The sequence below is a fragment of the Thunnus maccoyii genome, chromosome 7, assembly GCF_910596095.1.
Source record: "Thunnus maccoyii chromosome 7, fThuMac1.1, whole genome shotgun sequence".
Classification (NCBI taxonomy): Eukaryota; Metazoa; Chordata; class Actinopteri; order Scombriformes; family Scombridae; genus Thunnus; species Thunnus maccoyii.
The window spans coordinates 15,806,591-15,827,984 of NC_056539.1; the positions used below are offsets into that span (position 1 = coordinate 15,806,591).

The 21,394-nt window shown below is 38.9% G+C and overlaps 1 protein-coding gene and 2 long non-coding RNA genes across 3 annotated transcripts in view; 2 read left to right on the plus strand and 1 right to left on the minus strand.

Annotated features, from left to right (window-relative positions):
- si:dkey-21p1.3 (collagen alpha-1(I) chain) overlaps positions 1-18,846 on the minus strand; it is a 28,224-nt gene extending 9,378 nt beyond the window's left edge. Inside the window, exons 1-35 of the mRNA XM_042417616.1 lie at positions 18,145-18,846; positions 16,808-17,003; positions 13,683-13,778; positions 11,213-12,592; positions 10,230-10,283; positions 9,083-9,202; positions 8,506-8,544; positions 8,239-8,292; positions 8,061-8,114; positions 7,040-7,147; positions 6,857-6,910; positions 6,602-6,655; positions 6,462-6,506; positions 6,228-6,281; positions 6,038-6,082; positions 5,858-5,911; positions 5,734-5,778; positions 5,590-5,643; positions 5,290-5,334; positions 5,142-5,195; positions 4,986-5,030; positions 4,646-4,699; positions 4,448-4,555; positions 4,308-4,361; positions 4,156-4,209; positions 3,693-3,737; positions 3,546-3,599; positions 3,206-3,250; positions 2,888-2,941; positions 2,586-2,639; positions 2,432-2,485; positions 2,237-2,290; positions 2,043-2,096; positions 1,889-1,933; positions 1,691-1,735 (exon numbers count right to left, since the gene is read on the minus strand). Of these exons, the coding sequence (XP_042273550.1) occupies positions 1,691-1,735; positions 1,889-1,933; positions 2,043-2,096; positions 2,237-2,290; positions 2,432-2,485; positions 2,586-2,639; positions 2,888-2,941; positions 3,206-3,250; positions 3,546-3,599; positions 3,693-3,737; positions 4,156-4,209; positions 4,308-4,361; positions 4,448-4,555; positions 4,646-4,699; positions 4,986-5,030; positions 5,142-5,195; positions 5,290-5,334; positions 5,590-5,643; positions 5,734-5,778; positions 5,858-5,911; positions 6,038-6,082; positions 6,228-6,281; positions 6,462-6,506; positions 6,602-6,655; positions 6,857-6,910; positions 7,040-7,147; positions 8,061-8,114; positions 8,239-8,292; positions 8,506-8,544; positions 9,083-9,202; positions 10,230-10,283; positions 11,213-12,592; positions 13,683-13,778; positions 16,808-17,003; positions 18,145-18,284 (3,564 nt within the window). The 5' untranslated portion in view covers positions 18,285-18,846. The remainder of the gene's footprint in view (positions 1-1,690; positions 1,736-1,888; positions 1,934-2,042; positions 2,097-2,236; positions 2,291-2,431; positions 2,486-2,585; positions 2,640-2,887; positions 2,942-3,205; positions 3,251-3,545; positions 3,600-3,692; positions 3,738-4,155; positions 4,210-4,307; positions 4,362-4,447; positions 4,556-4,645; positions 4,700-4,985; positions 5,031-5,141; positions 5,196-5,289; positions 5,335-5,589; positions 5,644-5,733; positions 5,779-5,857; positions 5,912-6,037; positions 6,083-6,227; positions 6,282-6,461; positions 6,507-6,601; positions 6,656-6,856; positions 6,911-7,039; positions 7,148-8,060; positions 8,115-8,238; positions 8,293-8,505; positions 8,545-9,082; positions 9,203-10,229; positions 10,284-11,212; positions 12,593-13,682; positions 13,779-16,807; positions 17,004-18,144) is intronic.
- On the plus strand, positions 9,209-11,302 carry LOC121901008. Its single transcript, XR_006097160.1, has 3 exons — positions 9,209-9,404; positions 10,244-10,299; positions 11,233-11,302. It is a non-coding gene; the product is annotated as an uncharacterized LOC121901008 (long non-coding RNA).
- LOC121901007 lies at positions 12,583-17,966 on the plus strand. The gene is made up of 3 exons (XR_006097159.1): positions 12,583-12,669; positions 16,701-16,896; positions 17,736-17,966. It is a non-coding gene; the product is annotated as an uncharacterized LOC121901007 (long non-coding RNA).
- Positions 18,847-21,394: the final 2,548 nt, after the last annotated feature.

Sequence of the window (21,394 nt, forward strand, 5' to 3'; positions counted from 1 at the left end):
AAACATGATTTAAAAAACTAATTTGTGTATCAAAAGAAATTTCAGGTCAAGTCTGGTTTATTTGTGTAATTCAATGTCTCAGTGGGATGTACAGGCATTGCATTATATTATTATTGCATTATCAATGATTCAAAGACTTTCTAAGAGGACAAAGAAAAATGGGACAAATAGTCTTGTAGAGTATGCTTATAGTTTCTTGTGGATCTCTAAGCTTAAGTAGGACTGACATAGAGCTGCGTATCATCTGCATAGAGGTGGAAAGGAGTGTAGTTTATCAACTCAGTACGTACAGTAGTTTGAATGGTGGCTGAGCTGTGGTGGGATGTGAAGTAGTTTGTGTAGAGGGACAAGAGCCAGGGAGAGAGGATACAACCCTGGGGGGCGCCTGTGCTGAGGGTCAGAGGGTGAGATGAAAGGCTATTCATCTAAACCCTCTGTTTCCTTCTCCACTGGAAGCTCCGGATCCAGTGGCATATGCAGGGGTCAATATTCATGTCCAGCAGTTTATTGAAGAGATTGACCAGGTTTATTGTATTGAAGGCTGAGCTGAAGTTGATGGATGGGATGTAAGCGTAGGTGTTGGGTGACTCTAAGTGTTGTAGTGTGTGGTGGAAGTCTAGGTTAACAGCATCCTCAATAGACCTATTGGCTCGGTAAGCAAACTGATAAGTATCCATCAGAGGGGTAGTGTTGGATTTCAAACAGGAGAAGATGATGTGCTCCAATGCCCTCATGACCACAGATGTTAGGGCAATTGGTCTGAAGTCATTGAGGCAGGAGATCTTGGTTGATTTTGGCACAGGGATTATGGTTTAGTCCTTGAAGCACTGTGGTACTACACATTGGCGGAGGGAGGTGTTGAAAATGTTGGTAAACATTGGCGCCATTTGAGCTGCACAGTGGTTGAGTACAGCTGGACTGATCCTGTCTAGGCCTGCTGCTTTCTTCTTGTTCGTCTTCCTGAATGTGGCCTTCACCTCTTTCTCCTGAATGTAGAATGGAGATGGTGGAGGGGGGAAGGGAGGAAAGTAAGGTGGGACTGGAGAGTGTCAGGTGTGGGGGAGGGGCTTTTTTTGTAATTGGTCATCACCTTTAGTTTTTTCCAGATGGTTCTTGTGTCATTAAATGCAATCTGTTGTTCTAATTTTATGGTATAGTTTGACTTGGCTTTCTCTTCTTCTTAACTCATATTTGGCAATAGTGTATTGTTCCCTGTCTTCACTAATGAAGGCAGAGTTCTTTTTCTATTATATATAGATTTATTGACATATTTTCTATCTCTTTTTGCGCACTGACAGGCTGACTGGAAGCTGAGGGTTTAAAGGTAAGACCATGAAAGAGTGGACCTTGACAAGACTGTTTACTTGCACAGACAGCTCAACCTCTCTCAATTTATGCTTAAAAAACTGACAGAAAGGGAAGCACACCTATTGTTCCACCAAGAGAGTTAAAATAGTATATAATCTAATGCACATCTATAAAATAGGTGAGCATGAGAGTGAAATCTAACAATAATGTAGTCGACTCCTGATACTGCCAGCACAAAATTCATACTTTTTTCATTAAGAGACAGTCATACTAGGACAGTAGGACAATATTTCAATATTATAATAAGGTTGACTGAATTAATGAGGAAGTAAAGGATTAGATGGACTGATCTGAAAGAAATTAATCACTGAAATCATCTTACAAGAGGTCCTCTGTATCCCCATGGTCCAGACATGCCCATCTCGCCCTGAAGGACAGTAAGACATGATGTTAGTGAAGAGTTCAGAAAAAAAAATTAAAGACTTATGTAAACAGTGTATTGATAAAATAATGATATAAAGTAGCACTGATTCTGTTTAAAAAGTAGCAGTGAAACTGATGATGAAAATAATTTACTTACTGGGGGCCCTGGTTTCCCTCTTGGTCCTTCCTCGCCTCTCTTACCCTTCACAAGGTCGACATCACATTTAATTGAAATATAAAATGTATATCATGTATGAGCAATCAAGTGGATCATTTCACCAACGTGACAGAATCTTTGAAATAAGTGATACCTTTAGTCCTTCACTCCCTGGAAGTCCTCTGGGGCTTTCTTTACCTTTAACCCCCTAAAAGAAACATTCCTTTATTCTCAGCATCATTATGGACACAATCAAAGCATCAGAAACGCTATATCATACATAATATTTTTACAAGAAAGTCTCCATTATAGCATCCTAAAAAGCCATGTAATTTTGTAGTAACTTACTCTCACTCCTGGCTTTCCTGGCATCCCCTTCATTCCTCTACCGCCAGCTTCACCCTGGAAATTGAGTCAGTGTAGTACTATAAAAAATACTTCACCCCCTTGCAACTACTCTGACAGAAATGTGATCTATTGTGTGATTGAATAAGAGCTGGAAAAAAAAATCACGTCCATGAAACACAGGTGATGAATACTCACATTCTTTCCTACAGGTCCTTGGGGGCCAGGAGCTCCTGTTTTCCCAGGCAATCCCTGTGGAAAATATTTAGCAAATTATTAAATATCCACTTGTAACACTGTAAGTAAATGCAGGTCCATCTGTTCAGTGTCTATTACACAGGAGTAAACTCACTTTCGGTCCTGGAGGCCCAGTGTCCCCAATCATTCCATTTGCACCAGTGGGTCCCTAATGGAAAGAGGTTGTTAGTTTATCACAACATCAGTAATGTAACTGATTATCCCAGTAAAATTCCCACCTCATCTATGTATTAAAAAAAACAGTCCAGTATACATAACATTTAGTATAGAGGCCTTTCTACTGTGGATGCAAAAGCTGCATTTAAATAAATGTACGGCTTAGGAACTCGATGAGGTGATATGTGTTTGGATATTCAGAAGTTTGAGAGTTAAGATATTCTTTGTGATTGATCTTACCATGGCTCCAAAAGCTCCATCCTGTCCCCTGTTTCCCAAATGACCTTGAAATCCCTAAAATGGGACACAGATTATGTGAGATTTTTTGGCTCTAACCCCCCCCCCTCCCCCCTTTTTTTTCAGTGGTTGTTGTTCTTATCTTAAATATCCAAAAGATTAGATTGCAAATTTCATGGGTTTCATGATATTCATTGCCTAAACCTAAAATTACAAAAATAACATCATCCAATTATAAGTCTTAGATAGAATGGATATCTCAACTTTAAATAATTTTAATTAGTTTACAACATTATGACTAATATATATTAGTATGATCACCTTAAGGCCTTTCGGTCCAGTAACCCCTGGGACTCCTGGACTTCCCTATACAAACAGTTTACACATAACAGACATGTTGCCTCATTAACATTCATATTAGCGGCAATTTGAGTAGCAATCCAAAATAGCATGAATATCTTTATTATGGAAACAACAGAATTATAAATGTGAAATGAATATTTGATGGATGGACACGTAGACCAGTTAGTCTACAATCTACAAATTTAATTTTAAACTGTCACAAGATTTGTTGAAACAAATAGTAGTGAACTGTAATAGTGAAAATATGTTTGGACTGTAGTCACAAAAGGTCAGAATAAGAAGTTTAGACCATAGGAACCTTAATACCAGGTTCTCCTTCAGGTCCTCTCTCTCCAGATTTTCCCATCTCTCCCTGCAAAAAGAAAACATGACCACATCACTAGTATGGATGAAGCAAAATAATTGGCATCAAGAATAAATTTATACTCCAATCATTCATACTCACAAAAGGACCAGGCAATCCAGAAAATCCTGCTCGACCTTCTCGACCCTTTATAGGAACAATGACCATGATTGATTAGGATACACAGTCCTCTCTATATGTAATGCTGTTATCACTGGAAATGATTCCAAATTGAAACAATAGTGAAAGTAACAAGCAGCACCATCTCAGACACTGTCAGTACAAAAAGGATATACTGACACCTGTGGTGCCTTGAGTGTATCATCAGTATTTTGTATATTGTATATATTATATTTGTGTCAGTAATAAACTACATTTCTATCAAACATGATGTAACTATGGAAATTACTTATGTTATGGATTCCCTCTCCCTCACTGACATCTCTGTCAAATGAATGTGGTGCTAATACTAAATTTATATTACACAAACATTTAAATACAGAAAAATATTACTCTTTTAGCATTTTTCCACATGACTGATGATGAGCACTCATTTTTGCCTTACCTTGTCTCCTCGAGGCCCAGGAACTCCTTGAATACTGGTTGGCCCTCGATCTCCCTACACATGCACATACAGACACATTCACACACATACACAATTGCACAAAAAAGTAGCATTCAAGTAAAAAACGTTTAAGCAATGATTCTCAAACACACCTTAGGTCCATCTTTTCCCTGCTTCCCTTGCTCTCCCATGATGCCATCAAACCCCTTGAACAATGACAAAACCTGATTATTACAGTCTGGTCAGCATCATCAGTAAACATTTCTTTGTTAATCAAGTTTATTTTGCTCACACTGGATCCAGGAAGTCCTGTTGGCCCTATTGGTCCTACAAGTCCCTCAAGTCCTAATGGGCCTCGATGCCCCTTCAATCCCTGTTTACCTGGAGGCCCTGGAGGTCCCTGAACACAAACGCAACACTGATTCACTGAGCTGGTCAATGGACCGATCAACAGCCAACTGAGCAGTTAGACAGGAAGGATCAAACTCACCAGGTCTCCCTTAAACCCTGGACCACCTCTCTCACCTCGCTTGGCTTTAGCCCCCTGAGGTAGAAAAGTGCACACACACACACACACACACACACACACACACACACACACACACACACACACACACACACACACACACACAAGCACACACACACACACACGCAAAAAGAAAACAGCTGCACATTTAGCTCAGTGGTTGGAAACCAAAAGGACTGTTACAATATAATGAAATGGCATTGATGACTTGATATGGCTGAAATCATTAAATATTGTTATCCATTATAATAGATGTAAACATTTTAGCTGCAGTCAATAAAGAAATTGCTTTAAATAATCTTACGGGATCACCTGAGGGTCCAGGCACTCCTGGATTCCCATTGGCTCCCTGAAATGAAAGAGAAAAAGGTTAATACACTGACAAACTCATAACTGCACATCTGGGTTCATATATATATATATTTATGTTTGTGCAGAAGCTTTGGCCTTGTTGTCTTACATTATTTCCAGGTGGTCCAGGTTCCCCTATTCCACCTTCATCTCCTGGATCACCCTGGTTAAGACACAGTGACACAGATGATGGTTGTGATTCAGTTCTGTGTTTACAGCTTTTGTTTCTGGTTGTTCTTCCTATTAAGCGTACTCACAGGGTCTCCTTTAGGACCTGGAGGTCCAACAGGTCCTGGGCTTCCCTGTGAGAAAAAAGAAGTTCTGGTTGTTTTCATTTTTTATCTTGCAGTGTTATCATATGATAAAACTGTTAAGTTTAAGTTATGCCTGTCTTACATTTTTGCATTTTTGATCAAACATGACCAAACTACCAAGTTAAATCCTCTGCTTCGTAAATGGAACCAACAATAACACACTGACTCTGTTTCGGAGTCCAGCCAAACTAATTCTATAGCATTATGGACTGAAATACTTCAAATACTGTAGTCTTGTTGTACCTGAGGGCCACGAATGCCAGGAAACCCAACTATTCCATCAGGACCAGGCTCTCCCTGAAGCAACACATGTAGATGCAGGTAAATAAATGTCATTGGCTTATAATTGTTTATTATTCAAGTGTACATCTGTAAGTGTTTTGTCACCTGTGCTCCAGCTGCTCCGCTGAGGCCCATTTCACCTTGTTTACCCTGACAAGATAAACAATTATTTCATAAATATCTTATTACTTAATTTGGATTATTACTATTTCACTAGTTGTTTACTTACTGGAGGTCCCTTCACTCCTAAGACACCTTTTACTCCTCTGGGACCCATTTTGCCCTGAGGAGAAGACAATAGATGTAGAAATTGATAGATTTACTTAATTGGTAGCACATTATTTAATTCATAATATATTTTAATCTAGCATGACAGCTTTGTAGCAGTATATTGTGTTATACAACTTACATGTGGGCCTGGTGGTCCGCTAAACCCTACAGCTCCGATCTCTCCCTGAAAAAAATCAGCAGAATATCAGTGTCATTAAATATAAGAGCTGTGGGCCTGATAAACAAGATGGACTATATTTATACTGTATAGTACATGTCAATTATATAGCTATCAGTAATTGTCATCCAGTTATCTGTCTGGCACTGACCTTTTGCCCTGATGGTCCAGGGAAACCAGGAGGACCCCTGGCTCCGGGCACTCCCTGTAAACACAGGACAGTTCAGATCTTGCAATGTGGCATTTCACTTAAATAAACGTGGTGTTAAATTATTCTTTTGAACAATTTATTAATGATTTTCATTTGAAACTGCACTTTATCATGATTTTATAATAATGGGCACCAAAAGGTCTGTCATTAAATAGTAAAGTCATCCCTACTTACTATGTAGCCAGGAATCCCAACGAGGCCTCTGACTCCTTTATATCCCTGTTTAAAGCAAAAACAGGGATATTAGAATCACATATATCATCCCTCTATTTTTGAAAAAAGAAAATGTGTGTGTGGTGGATGCTGAATCTAACCTTCTTTCCTTTTGGCCCTCTATTTCCTTGTGGTCCAGGCTCCCCGTGATAACCCTGAAGGCAGAGAAAATGGTCATTGGACAAATGCAAAAAAAGCTCCAATTCTGCAATATAGTGATAGGCAGCTCGTAAGAAGATAAAAGCTAAATGCAACAATACTCAGACATTTCGACAGACAGACATATAGATACATCGTTATTCATAGGCCTCCATAGTTTTAATCCCCATAACATTAGAAGTCCAGGCCACTCTTACCCACTCACCCAGCTCCCCTTTGTTGCCCTTCTCTCCTCTGTAGCCTTGGGGCCCCTACAGGGATAAACACAAAATATTTTTATCAAGCTGATTGCCAATTGCACTTATAAAAGGATATTAAAGACCTGTTTGACAGAATTAGGGTGATGAAAATATGTACATTTTGCCTCTCAGCAAACTCACCTGTTCTCCAGGTAAGCCTGGAGGACCTGGGTCAGCATTCCCACCTGCATTCCCATCACTCCCAGGTCGGCCCTGGGGACCTGGCACACCATGTGGTCCAGGACGACCCTGAAGTACAGTACAACATGTGAAGCAGCCTGTCTAGTCTTAAAGAATAATTTGATAATATCTTTTCTTTTTTACATCACAAATCAGTGATGAAGTTAATTTATTGACTGTATTTTATTCCATTACATTCTGTTTTATTTCTATTGTCAGTGTGATTGGTGTAGAGAAACATACTGGTTTGCGGTGTGTGTTGGGACAGTGGAGTAGACATGGTAGAAAACATGTCTCCTTTGTGTCATAGCATTATTTTCCTACACTTCATATATTATTTTTTGGGAAACTTTGTTGTGCATACTCACACAGTAATCCATCAAACCTGGTTAGTATAGCTACCACTCAGAATTAGCACCTAATACATCCAGGTAATATTGTAACAACTACACAGTTCAACCAGTTAATTATACCATGGCAACAGCCCTGAACACCCTAGCAACCATCCCAACACCCTAACAACCAACTTAAGTCACCATTGCAGTAACTTAATACACCATAACAAACACCTAAATACACCCAATCAATTATCTTGCAACACCTTAGCAGCCACTCTTAGCACCCTAGCAACTGCCTAGCAACACTGTAGCAGCCACCTGGTGATGTTTTTTTAGTCAGTAGAATACAAACATTTTACTGAGAACATTTAGCCTTTTGTAGGTTTATATTAAACCAGGTTGCTCTATATGACTCAGTCATATAAATGTGTTTTTAATCAAAGTTACAGTTATGAGTTCACTGTGGATTTTAAGCAACAGGGAGTGTAGAAGCTGTTATAATGCACTGTGCATGAAGCTTAGCATTGGCTTTCTACATTTGAGGAGGTGTAAACATCAAAGGTGTGTGATGCAGTGAGCCCATAAGATAGAAAGCAAAGCCTCACTGTAGACTGTAAAGATGCAAATAAAGTAGAGATACCTACGATTTTCCCTTGAACTCCTTTTGGTCCTTGTATCCCAGTAATTCCATGCGGCCCCTGGAATACAAAATTAGCCACAGGTGTCCTTTATGTCCTTTGGTGTTTTATGATCAAGTTTAAACACAGATAGCTGTTTAAACTTTGCCTTTTCAAGTAATTAATAACACTTCTGCTTACTTACAATTGGTCCTTCATCTCCAGGAGGTCCAGGAGGCCCCAGTGGCCCCTTAAGTTTCTGAGGATAAAAAAACACAATGTCTACATGCATACATGTGTAGTTTTACAGTAAAAACTGTATATAAACAGTAAAAAAAGTAATAACACAGTATGCTGTTGCAGTTAGTTCAGCAACTGTGAAGGATTTTGTCAAACTGGATTTCAACTTGAACTTGTGTCAATGACAAAAAAGGATTTTAAGTGCATTCATTTAGTCAAAACAAACACCTACCGGCCAGGAAGAAACCAGCTTTTTGTAGAATTTCTTTTTCTACGAGGAAAATGACAGAAAAAATATTCCTTTCATGATGATAGGTTTAAACCTATTAGTCTAAAAAATTATCTTTAAAGTCAACTTTCAGAAAAATGACTCAAGCATGAGAAATTATAATTATGGACAAAAAAGATGATTATGGTATGAAACTGGCAAATTTGAAATAATAATGATGTAGAAACTTTATCTGTATCTATGAATACAACAATTTGATATATTTATACACTTGCATGATACTACTCATACTACGAAACTGCTAATTTGTGAAAACACAATACAGAAACAAACAGACACCTCAATGTTTCTGTGAAACCAGTCAACAAACATAATCTTTACTGTTTCAGCATCAAACTAAGTGTTATTTTTTATATTCTTTGTACCATTTGTGTTTTTCAGTGATTTGGGGTAGCTAGTAAGTTGGCAGAATATTTATTATTTCTCCAGATTAATTTTTTATACTTTCAGCATAAATTCAAACTAGTGTGTAGTACTAAGGCTGCATGGTTATTGATGGAAAGCTGCAACAGCAGTTTACCTTGAAAGCCTCCCACTCTTCTTCAGAGGTTTTAAACACGACAATGGCAGGAATCCCAGGAGGACCAATAGGGCCTCTGTATCCGGTCCGCCCAGTCCTGCCCATAACGCCCTGATAGCCCTAAGATGACATAAAAAAATATGTTTGTTTGATGGGGAAGGAGGACGAGTTTAGATGACATTGTCTACATTTTGACCAGCACTGGTAGAGCTAAGAATCTGACTTTTTCATTCCAATTAGATAATTCAAAGACGCAATAAGCCAGTTTTGACCACTAGGATGCAGAAGAACTCTGCAAGAAGCTGACAAAAACAGCCCAGAGGTACAAATTCCCTAACAAGCTCCTAAAGATTTGCTTAAGTTTATAGTTTAAGACAATTTTAAACCTATGTCATCTGAAAAATATTACACAGTATCTTTAAACGGATTACAGTGTCCTCAGAAGCTGAACTGTAGCTGCTGTCTAAAGAAAATCAGGGTTGGGGGGTTGCTGACTATCTGACAAATAAGTAAATTCAAGAAATTTGTCGGACAGAAATTAAAGTTCTGTTTATTTTATAGTTTGGAGAATTGAGGATAGAGTATGTCTAGGTTATTAAGATTAATTGATTTGTGTGAAAATTAAAAGTTAAAGTGTTTTTATACTCTGTATAACAGAGTTATGAAAAAGTGTCCTTTAAATAACAAAGATAGAATATATTGTAGTAAGAGGATCTGTCAATAAAGAGAACTATGTTTTTTGCTGTTCACTTCAGCTAAGCTGGTCAAATGTTAGTGATTGTAGTAACAGCCCCTTATGGCTAACCTGTTAGCAAACAATTGTATTGCTAACAAGGCAAACTTGCCAACACATCTAGCATGAGCACAACACGAGCACATCCTATTGGAGTTATATTTGTTACTTATCACCTGACAAATTTAACTCTAATTTGTCTGCCCATTTTATTGAGACTCAGTAATGCAGCCTACTTTATTTGAAACTGACCAAAACAATATAGCTAAAAGAGGCTAAAAGCAGTTACAAAGGGCAATCTGTTGAGCACTAGGTTATTTGTTTGGGACTGTGGGTAATTCTTTCAAATAACACATAGTCAACTATGTTAATACAGAAAAACATTTCTTGATGGAGGTGTAACAAAACACATACTTTGTCTCCTTTAGGTCCTGGAAGTCCTGTTAGCCCTGGTGGACCCTGCAACCCCTGGGGAAAGAGTGAGGTTGAACAGTTATATCTAATAACTATCACTTACAAAAATGATGTAGGCCTACTGTAATTCATTGTAGTTTTATGTTTATTGACAACACTCTACTATAAAATACAACATATCAGACTTGGTCGGGCATAAAACGAAGTTGACTCTGATGTTTTCACAGTACATCAACCATTTAACTAAATGGAGACAGACATTCATAACCTGATATGAAGACATATTAGAAAATAAAGGTTTGCTGATAAAAGAAAGGAAGGACAAATAACTACAGTAATTTAAAACATTTTCTGCACTTGGTTTAACATCGTCCACTTGACAGAAGAATTACTGCAGGTTATTATGCCTGAATTCTTATGAATCTGTTTGTTGCATAAGCTAGGAAAATGACTCCTGGTATAAAAACACTGTATATGGATGTATGGTCTCTAGTCTGAGATATTAGAAATTTCATTTCACAATTTCACAGTCCAGGGTTACAATAGCACTGTTTGGCCAGAGGGGGGAGACTATGCCTTTCATTGTAGAGACCAACCCTTCCCTTCTACCACAGATGGTAGAAAGCAGACACACAAACAAACACACACACACACTTGCATGGCTCTCTTGGTGCTAGAATTGACACAGATATATGTTTCCATCTCAGTCATCAAATCATCTCCGCACAAACTCAATTTCATCCAAGGTCATGACAGAAAATGAGATGAGAATATCACACAAATGTGATTAAAATTTCCTTTGTGGTTTGTTTATGCATTTATAAAATCATTAACACTCTGTCCTCAATGTCACTGTCAATAATCCTGGCGTTTAAGTATACCAAGACCCATAATGACAAAAATATAACTTCAACTGTGAAATCCAGCTTTTTTCATTATTAACATTCACACAGTTTTTGCCAAATATAATCACTTCGTCTTACCCTTTGACCTCTGATCCCAGGTCTTAGTCCTGCCCCATGCAGTGTGGCTGTGTATGCAGGAGGCTGGTTAGCTGCTTTAAAAGGCTGCAGTGGAGACTCAGCCTCCGATTGGATGAAGGAGTCTCCATTGCTGAACTGAGAAATCCAGTCAAGTGAGGATTTATTGTATTCCTCAGGCATGCCATTGTCATCATCATAAGTTTCCATTTCTATCTCTGCATGTGCATGTGTTTCCTCTTCCTCCTCCACCCCTACATCTATCTCATCTTCATCTGTCTCTCTGTCACTCCCTTGCTCTCCACCGGGAAGTCGTTGCTGTGTTGTTTCTGCTTCCAATGAAACAGTTGCCAGTCTGTCTTTCATTTCCTCTTTTAAATTTATGTCACTGACTGAAACGTTACTCCACTCAGCCACCGTGTCCTTGCTACTTAATGGTTCTCTGCTTTGTGGTGTGGGAGTTAAAACAGTCAGGTTTCGGGATGGATCCTTCTGAGGTGCAGCAAAGTCTTCTGATGCTGCTCTCTCAGGAGATACAGTTTCCTCTGTAGCTCTGAAGACTTTAACTGAAACGGGAACTGTTGGGGCTGCTGAAACTGAAGGTGTTACTACTTGTGGTGATGCCCTTACTTCTCTTTCTTCAGATGAGCAGTACTTGCTGGGAGCCACAAGACCAGATTCTGTGGGGGCACCTATGATATGCATTGATCTAGTGGAGGACATAAAGTATTCTGGCCCATGAGAGAATGATCTCTCTGTACTTGCAGGTTCTGTATGTCCCCCTGCTAATCCCAATGAGAGATCTGGAGATGTGGGGTTCTCAGGTTGAATGTCAGGACTTGAAATAGTTGTTTCAACATTTTCCAAAAGTGATGTCTCCTTTCTTGTGAAGCCCATCTTGGCTGCACCAGAAGTATCATAAACTTGTGTTGAGTGCTGAGCAGTTTCACGTGTTTTAACAGGATGAGTCGTGGTTATGATGCTACTTTCTGTACTCCGTGGTTCCTTCATTGTCCCTAATATTTCAGCATTAGAAAGCTCCTCATTTCCAGTCAAATGTAGAGTCTCTGGTTCAGTATCTCCATCTTGCTTTACTTCCTTACTCACAGTCTTTGGTTTGTCTTTTTCTCTGTCGGTTGAAGCTACAGTTGGAGTGTCCATGCCAGCCTGGGTTTTCACCGCAGCTTTGGTGTCGACATCCTGTATATCTGATGCAGGGTGTGACTTCAGTGGATGGGTCAGAGGAGAGGTGCTGCTCCCTGGATCAAGTCTTGGTGTCAGCTCAGTGGGACTGATCTGTTGATTTGTGTCTTGAGAGTTTTCTGGTCTGGATGATACTCTGATGTCATGCTGAGTGGTCACTTCAGCTACAGCTCCAACCTCCTGGGAAAGTTTGACAAAAGGAGAAACATTACTCTGTGCCTCTAACATGTACATTTGTTTTAACTCTCCACTGTACAGTAAGTAACTCAGACCTGAGAGCAGGATCTTTCATGTGTTATCAGTAGATTTTGCACTGTTTTGTAAATGCCATTTTCCTCAGTTCAATTATTGTATGATGCAAGAATGCATGAATCTATTCTAACACATAAAATAAAAATAATAAGCCACATCAATTGACATTAATACATTCCCAAAGTACATAATTTGTCTGCCCTAAGGACAATACCTCCAAATTGTAAAGCACAAATTATAGATGACTATTGTATTGTCACTGGTGATGAAAAGCCTGACAAAAGAGCATATTCAGAAATGTAAGCAATCACAAAGAAAAATGCTTCTAATGAAATCACATACAAGAAAATTGTGAAGTTAGTTAACAAAACAAATCAAATGTTTATATTTTAAATTTTTATAATGTCAAAACTCTCTAAGACAAACATTTCCTGTGTGGCTCCCACATGCAGACAGGAAAGGTACCACAACAGACACTTGTGGATAAATAAGTACCCTACATTCACATTATCATGTCATCAATGAATCAAAAGCATAGCTACTATCAGCTAGTAGAGACTTTAGTTTTCGGAATGGAGTGGGGCTGATTAGAGACTGTTTAAGGTCCTGCACAACCTTGGTACACCAACACAGGTGTTTTCAATTATTTAGCCTAATCAGACCTCTTCTAATTACACTGTGTGGGCAAGTTCAAATTGAGCTTAATAGATATCTGCCTGAACAGCCTATTAGCTTTGCTTCATGGAGGTTGGTGACATCATCTAATCAACCCCAATAAATGAAAACACCTGTGGATTAATACAGTCAGTAAAACAACCAATCCACTGCTAATTTAATACAGGTTTTATTCACTGCCTGTTATGTTTGATGGAACACTTTGCCTGGCTGTAAAGTTTACATTAATTGAAAATAAAAGAGCAAGAAAAATGATTGTTTTTCAGCAGCACCTAAACCTCATGAGTAAACCCCCACAGTTTAGACAAGTGTTTTGTAGCTGACAACAGTGTGTTGTTTGTACCTGTGTATCTGTCAGAGCCAAGCAGCTGCTGATGTAACATTGCTGCTCTGCTGCTGTAGGATCTCCCAAGACTAGGATCATCTGCTGGATGGTGCCCTAAACACACCAGAAACACACACACACAGAGGATGATGTAAAGTAAACAGTTTCATTCAAAGCCCTGGCTGTACAGGAAGCTTACTGTTTCAATTTTAAGTGAATTTTATTTCATGACAACAGACATTTCAGTAGGTTTAAGTTTTCCTGATGAAACCTGTCATGTTTGTACCCTTATGCAATTTCTAAGATTATGTTTGTTGATATTACCAGAAATGTGTAACTACTGTTAAAAAATAGAAAAAAATCAATAAATGCAGAGGAGAAATTTGGGAAGAAAGTTGGGCACGATTGTGTAGGTACCTTCATTTTTTTCTTTTTATTTTACTTATTGCTGATGTGTGAGAGAAATGCACTTTATTGATGGTTTAACTAACTAAACAACTGTTATAATTAGTTAGTAATTAAATAATGTTGCTAGTAATAAAGTAAAAAATGTAAAAAAGGTCCAATGACCAGGCCTCAGTTGAAATAATGACAAATGCAGACATTAAAGTTACTTACTGTATAAGTAAGTCAGATCAAAAAGCAGCCAGCAGCCAAAATATAGAGGTGAATATAGGATCAGTGTATCTGTGTACTGTTTTGTAAATACATACTGTACATAAGTCCTTAAGTGATATTAATTTCCCTCTCAAGTCTCCTCCTGAATCCTCATTTTACCGATATGACTAATGTGTCCAACCCCATACTTCTCTCTGCAGAGCCACCGTTTTGACGCGATGCTTAGTAAACAGTTACAAAGAAAGTGGAATTTTCTACACAGCATTTTGTGAGATTTACTCATTGATGTGAAAGTCCTCCCCTGTCTCTCTCATCCTCTAACATGCATATGTAAGAGGCTGTAAAACCTGATGCTGGAATATTTGAGCCACGGTTGATACACTATGTTAAAACCACATGAAGACACTGGTGCACAGCTGATACCACTGTCTACATTTACAGAAAACCACATTAAAAAAAGCACTTAAGGAGAAAAGCTGATTGATCATAATAGAGTCAAGTGTACTTCCAAAGATAATGTATATATAATGTGTCTTGTATTGAGACTTTACAGCACACAGTATATTCTACATGGGACATAAGAAAAATAAAACTCAACATGTCATGAAGATAATACTAGAACTATACTGATGGCAACAAATGCTCTGAAGTAATATTTTAAACTGAAATACGGCCTGAAACCCTTTAAAGAATCAAATGATTAAATGTTTTTTAATCATTTAAATCTTGCCACAGTTTTTTTTCTAGAGCCCTATACATTCATAATCTATACAGACATTCAAAAACTAAACACACAATTTACATTTCTACTCCTAAGTTCAACCGCAATTTGTCAACAAGCACCAGAAATCTAACCTGAATCCATCAGCAATGTTTTGATAGACACAAATGATACAGACTTACACAGCTCAGTAGCAGCAGCACCAAACCCCACATGGCTTCCGATAAACGCAACTTCTGGGCTCTGCTGACTTTTTGCGTTTGTGTCTGTAAGTCAAAGCTCCAGCCAGTCTCACACGCTCCTCCAGAGGCTGCACTTGAAAAACACACACCCCTCCCTGAAGGACTGAGACCAGCGCTGGTCTGGCTGACCACACGTTTACAGCCCAGAGTAACGATGGAATCACTGCAGAAAGCTAGACACCCAAAGTCACAGCAGAGAGTGATGCCTCATACAAACACATACACTGTGACAGCACAAAAACACACACCCACACACACATATATACCCCTCTGCATCCTGTGGCGACCCAGTGCCAGACAAATCAGTGTCCACCACTTAATCCTCAGCTATATATCAAGTGGCTTACACCCTGGAGTGTGAACAACAACAGACTATTAGCTGTGTTGTCTGCTGTGCCTTTTTCTGTACTGTAAAGTAGGTTGTTTCTCATGTGGTCCAGACCATGGCAGATGGACAGCAAAGGTGAGACTTTATAGAAACCACAGCTGTCACTGATGTGAGAGTCGAATGAAGGATGATATATTCCTGCCCTAACATCTTTTCAGCCTCCTTTTGGTCAGATTTGTTAGCTCAAGGGTTAAAGGACAGGTTCACAATTTTTCAAGTCTGTCTTATAACAACAGTCAGGTTCCCATATGAAGATTAAGACAGGTTTTGCTCACTGTAATCATTCCTCCTGTTCTTACTGACCATTAGAAGATCCCCTCCAAATGCGCTGACAATGTAAGTGATGGGGGCCAAAATCCACAGTCCTTGTTTTGAGCAATAATGTATTAAAAGGTTTATCTGAAGATAGTATGAGGCTTCGGCTGTCTGAGTCAGTCATATCAAGTGGAAATCTTCCAGTTTTTTTTATGTAAAATTCCCCCTTTGTGTCTAGATGTACAATGTTTTCCTGTTCAATTGTAACAAAAAGAGGGAATTTGGCACTAAGACAGACAGTACCTTTGAAAGATATTGACTTGATTTGACTAATTTGGATGACTGAAGCCTCATATCAGCTTCAAATAAACTGTTAAATACACTTTTACACAGAAGGAGAGCTGTGGATTTTGTCCCCTATCACTTACATTGAAAGTGCATTATGAATTTAATGGTCAGTATGAACAGGAGGAATGATTATAGCAAGAAAAACATGTTTCAGTGTTAATTTGGGCACCTGACTGTTGTTTTAAGACATACCTGAAAAATTGTGAACCTATCCTTTAGATGAGGAAGACTCCTCTAAAAGATGTTCATCTCCTCAGACATCACATTTTGGGTATTTTTACGTTGGTTTTCATTTTTAACAGAGGACTTTGCTATATTGTTCAAAGATATACTGAGATTCCAAATATTTTAAGAGATTTCACTTATTAATCACCTGCTGAAATGAGGCTTATTTTCCACCACATGTCTGCGTCATTTGCCATTGAACTTCACACTGAGCCCTCCCTCCATCTTTTTTCGTTCAGGGTCAGGAGGGGAGGACTGGGACCCAGGTGAGGAATGTGACATGAGGATCAGAAGAGCGAGGGGCTGCTGCCTGAGGAGAGTTGTGTCGGGTGAGGATGGAGCTTACGGTAAAGGGCGTGTGATCAGGACTTGAGGCTCCTCCCAGCAGCGTCAGGCCTAAAGTGTTGACCCGTGGTCCCGGGGCCCGACGCCAGGGTATGCTCTCCTGTAGAAAACAGTCCAAGTACAACTCCAGTGTGGACGCAGAGACGGACAGGGAGACACTGTGCCACCGTCCATCCCACAGAGGAGTGGCAAGAAACCTGTCAGACAGACCTAGTGACTTTTACTGTCACATACAACACAGTGCATACATATACAGTACATGCATGTACCAGATAGGGTTGTAAATCAGCTAAACTAAGTCAGTGGTTAAGATACTGATAATGTGTCTGTTGAATCTCTGCTTTAGTTCAAATCCACTAGGTGTCCACTTGGTGTCCCCCATTGGTGGTAATAAAAAAATAGACTACCAGACAGTGAGATAAATGGGCAGTGGTAGATTACGTTTTAGAAAAGGCTTATGAGATTGGTGGTTCAATTAAGCAGACTAAAGCAGCAGACCGGCAGAATAAATCTAGGCGGGAAAAGTGACCCCCATTTACACCATGTGTAGATGCTCAGTGGGTAACAAATCAGACTGTGGGCAACTTCCAGGTATGAATGTGTACAACTGTGAGAGTGTGATCATGATCCTAAAAGAGCTCTCACCAAAACCTCCCTGAATAAATATTTGTGAAAACCTTGAAAACCTTAAAATTCTAATTTAATAAAATTTAATAAAATTTGATAAAATGAAAAATGCCTTTAGAATAATCTAGAAGATGCTATTTATCACATAAAAATACTATAAATAGCAACTTTAAAGCTAGCTCACCAGAAGACACTTTCAGACTTATGGGAATTAGTTGGGGATGGAGCTACTTGTGTAAATCAAAATCAACAAGTCTTGATGGGAAACAAGAGTATTGACACTTGCATTCTTTCATTTTCAGAAAAATCCAAATATGAAGACCTGATCGGCTGACAGTAAACTTAATATCTCTGTTTCTACAGTAGTTATGTTATGCTGCAAACATCTATCAAACAAAGTTAGCAATATGCACCTTTTAGTCCAAGTTTTAGGGCTTATGTTTTGTGCAAATATGCTGTATGAAATATACTGTGATCTGAAGATTATCAATGTTTGGTCTGTTTCATTGTTCCTCTCACTTAAATATATATTGCTTTCTGTAAAGCATTTGATATCCTAACATTCCTACTACATGGGTGGATAACCATAAAAGTAAATCAAAAGATAAATAATGCTCTATCACATATTTTGTCAATGTTTTTCTGTATCATTGCCTTATGTGTCTATAGTTATGTAAATGCACATATGTGTGTGTTTCTGTGTTTTCTCACTCATAGGGTTGTTCCCACACAGTGACCACAGTGAGTAGTCTTGGTCCGACCTTCAGCTGGAAAAGCTCCTCCCCTTCTGGCCCTAAAACAGCCAATAGCATTCTGTCCTCTGACCAGCGATGACATAGACGCAGACGCATCAGCACACTCAGCTCATCTGGAAACCTGTCATGTAAACGTTAGCACATTCGCAAATAAATGTACACATACAGTAGAGTAGACTCTCCCACACACACTCCATAAAACACACAGATTCATTCACATGCTCACATGCACATTTTTACTTAATTTTTCACTGGACATGGACAGGTGTGAGAAGAGCATACAGTATAGATTTTAAACCCATGGTTGTGGTGTCAGAGAGAGACTAAAGACTTTCCTCATAGAGAGCCGTTTCACAAGTCAATGTAAACTATATCACAAAGCTGACAGATTCAGACGGCATCAGTACGCCGTATGCAAACATTCAAGGTCAAGTTTAACACCAAAGCCTTGAGGTAAATCCTTCCAACCTACACATCATGGAAAGAAAATCCACCCTAGATAAACCAGCTCAGTGCAGTCAGGTGTGACCTTGTCAACTCAATGAAAATGAAAAATGATCTTGTGTGGTAAAAGATGCATTAATGTGTTCAGCTTATCTACATTGGCACAACAGTCACAACTTAGTTTATCTGGTGTTTAATAGCTTATAATTTGTGTGCAATTTGGTACCAATAACAAACACCAGCTCAATTTGGCCTCATTTACAAACTAAGCAGAAGTTGTGATTCTACTGGAAATATTATATAAATGCATTGTATGATATTCTGTCTAGTAAACACATATAAACAGGGCTTGACTGTCTAAACTCATATTTGTTGGCTCTTCCATTACAGTCGATTAATCATCTATTTGAGTTTCACACAACTAACTACATGTAATTAAATATTTTGGAAATTTACTGTGTTAGATTATATTATACTTCTGAGGACTCATTGTTTGGAAAAAGAATAGGAGAGGTAACTTATCAATAAAATAATTTCCAAGTTAACTAACAGAGAGGTTAGAAATTATGAATGTGAACAAGATGTAAGAGCAGCTATGAAGTAGACACAGTTTGGATAAGTGTCACTTGTAGTACCCATTAGATAACACAACTTCCTGTTGAGCCCTCTGGTTATTTTGTGGACATGACTCGATTAAACATCTCTATTAGGAACTGTCCACTCAGTAAGCTCAGTATCATTACTGGTTTTACCAACACTGAACTAAACTAACAGTTCACCTGAAACAACACACAAAATGTGTACATCAGATCTTATGTTGAATCTCATTGTTAAGACTTACAAAGGGCCGAATACTTTCGCTGTTGGTAGGACCAGTGTGGCGTATTGTCCTATTTGATATGCTGGACGGCCTTTGTCATCTTCTGTCGCAGTGACATTGTAATGAGTGGCTGACTGCACATCCAAAAGCTGCAACAGATTCACTTCTGAAAAACACAAGACAGTCTAGTTTATTTACACAGTATTGTTTTAGAAAATGTTAATTTACCAATAAATACAAATTAGCAACAAATTACTTAATATACATTAACAGATAGTAAATACTTCACAAACAGAGGATGAGTTAACATATAATCCGCCCTTATCTCATCATGTATGATCAGTGTTGCTCCTAAAACAAATCAGTACCTTTGATGATGCAACCTATGGCCAAAATGTTGTCAGCAGAAGATCAAAGACTTTTGACTTTTGTCACTTACTGAAGCTGTCTGTTGAGAATGTGGAAGTTCTGGTGAATGCCTTACACCTAACTTGGACAAAGGTTTTTCCACATGCACTTGCCACATTACAAAAATGGTGAGTATGAATGCAGCAATTTCACTCAGTCTTGATATAAACTGATGCTAGAAGCTGATGATAGGATCAAAGTTTGATGTTTCATGCACAATGTTTCTTTATTTATCACTACTGTAAAATAGTGAATTCACAAATAAATTAACCTGCATAACAGCCATCAAATATATACCTTAATATATACCTTAGACTGCTTACCTCTTACACCTGCTAATGGCTCATTTCCTCTTGGTCTCCCATGATCCTTTGCTTTAGGAAGGAGAGAACACTGCAGTGGTGTCCCCACTGCCTGAGCCACCCTGTCTGGTGTCCCCAAAAAGGTCAGAATGCAGAACACCACAAGTGGCCTGAGACAACAAAGCAAAGAGGAGCTCGGCATCATGTCCCCAGTAGACGGCAGAGAGAGGACTGATGCTAGAGGAACATCTCAGCTGCTGCTACTATACAGAGGGCTGGGTCTAACTGGCATCTCACTCTTCACACAAACAAACTCAACTTACGTTTGATCTCTCAACAACAAACTAGATATCTCACCTACGTCTCTGCTTGGTTCCCGGTCCAATGACTCTTTGGCACCTGGTTATTTTGGGAATATGTGAACATACACGCAGAAAAATGAACAAACATATGGTCCTGGAGCAGCAAGTGGTTTAGCAAAAATGTCTATAGAGAGGGTATTTTCAGGCAAGAAATCTTTCTGATCAGAGTCATGTTTCACCAATGCAGATAAGGACCAAGTACTGGACATGCGGTGACAGGGCTTTGTCCATTGCTGCCCCAACCCTCTGGAACTCTCCAAAACACATTTGTGACTGCACCAACCTGTCCACATTCAAAAAACTACTCAAAACTCACCTTTAATGTTTGATTAAATGTCTCCTGCTACTCAATGTACTTTTAATGTGTTCTTTTGCTTTTAGGGTGTTTTATATGGAGTTTTTTTCTTCCATGTACTGTAAAGCGTCTTTGAGTACCTTTAAAAGGACTCTATGAATGAAATGTATCTTTATAACTGCTATCAAGTATAGTTAACCATCTTTTCAATTGAAAGTGCACTTTACATACTTTTTCTTTTTTTTGAGCGAAGTGAGTGGGAGGGAGCTTAGACCTGAAGAATTGTAGTTGCTATTTTGTGAGTGAGTGTCAGGGTTTTGAATTTGATGCAGGCAGCAACTGGGAGCCACTGGAGGGATATGAACAGTGGGGTGACGTGCTGTTTTGGGCTGATTGAAGACCAGCCATGCCGCCGCGTTCTGGATCATCTGTAGAGGGCTGAACGTACATGCCGGGAGGCCTGCCATAAGGAGTTGCAGTAGTCAATGCATGATATTACGAGAGCCTGTACCAGGAGTTGTGCTGCATGCTCAGACAGGTAGGGTCTGATATTCCTGATATTGGAATATGGTTTT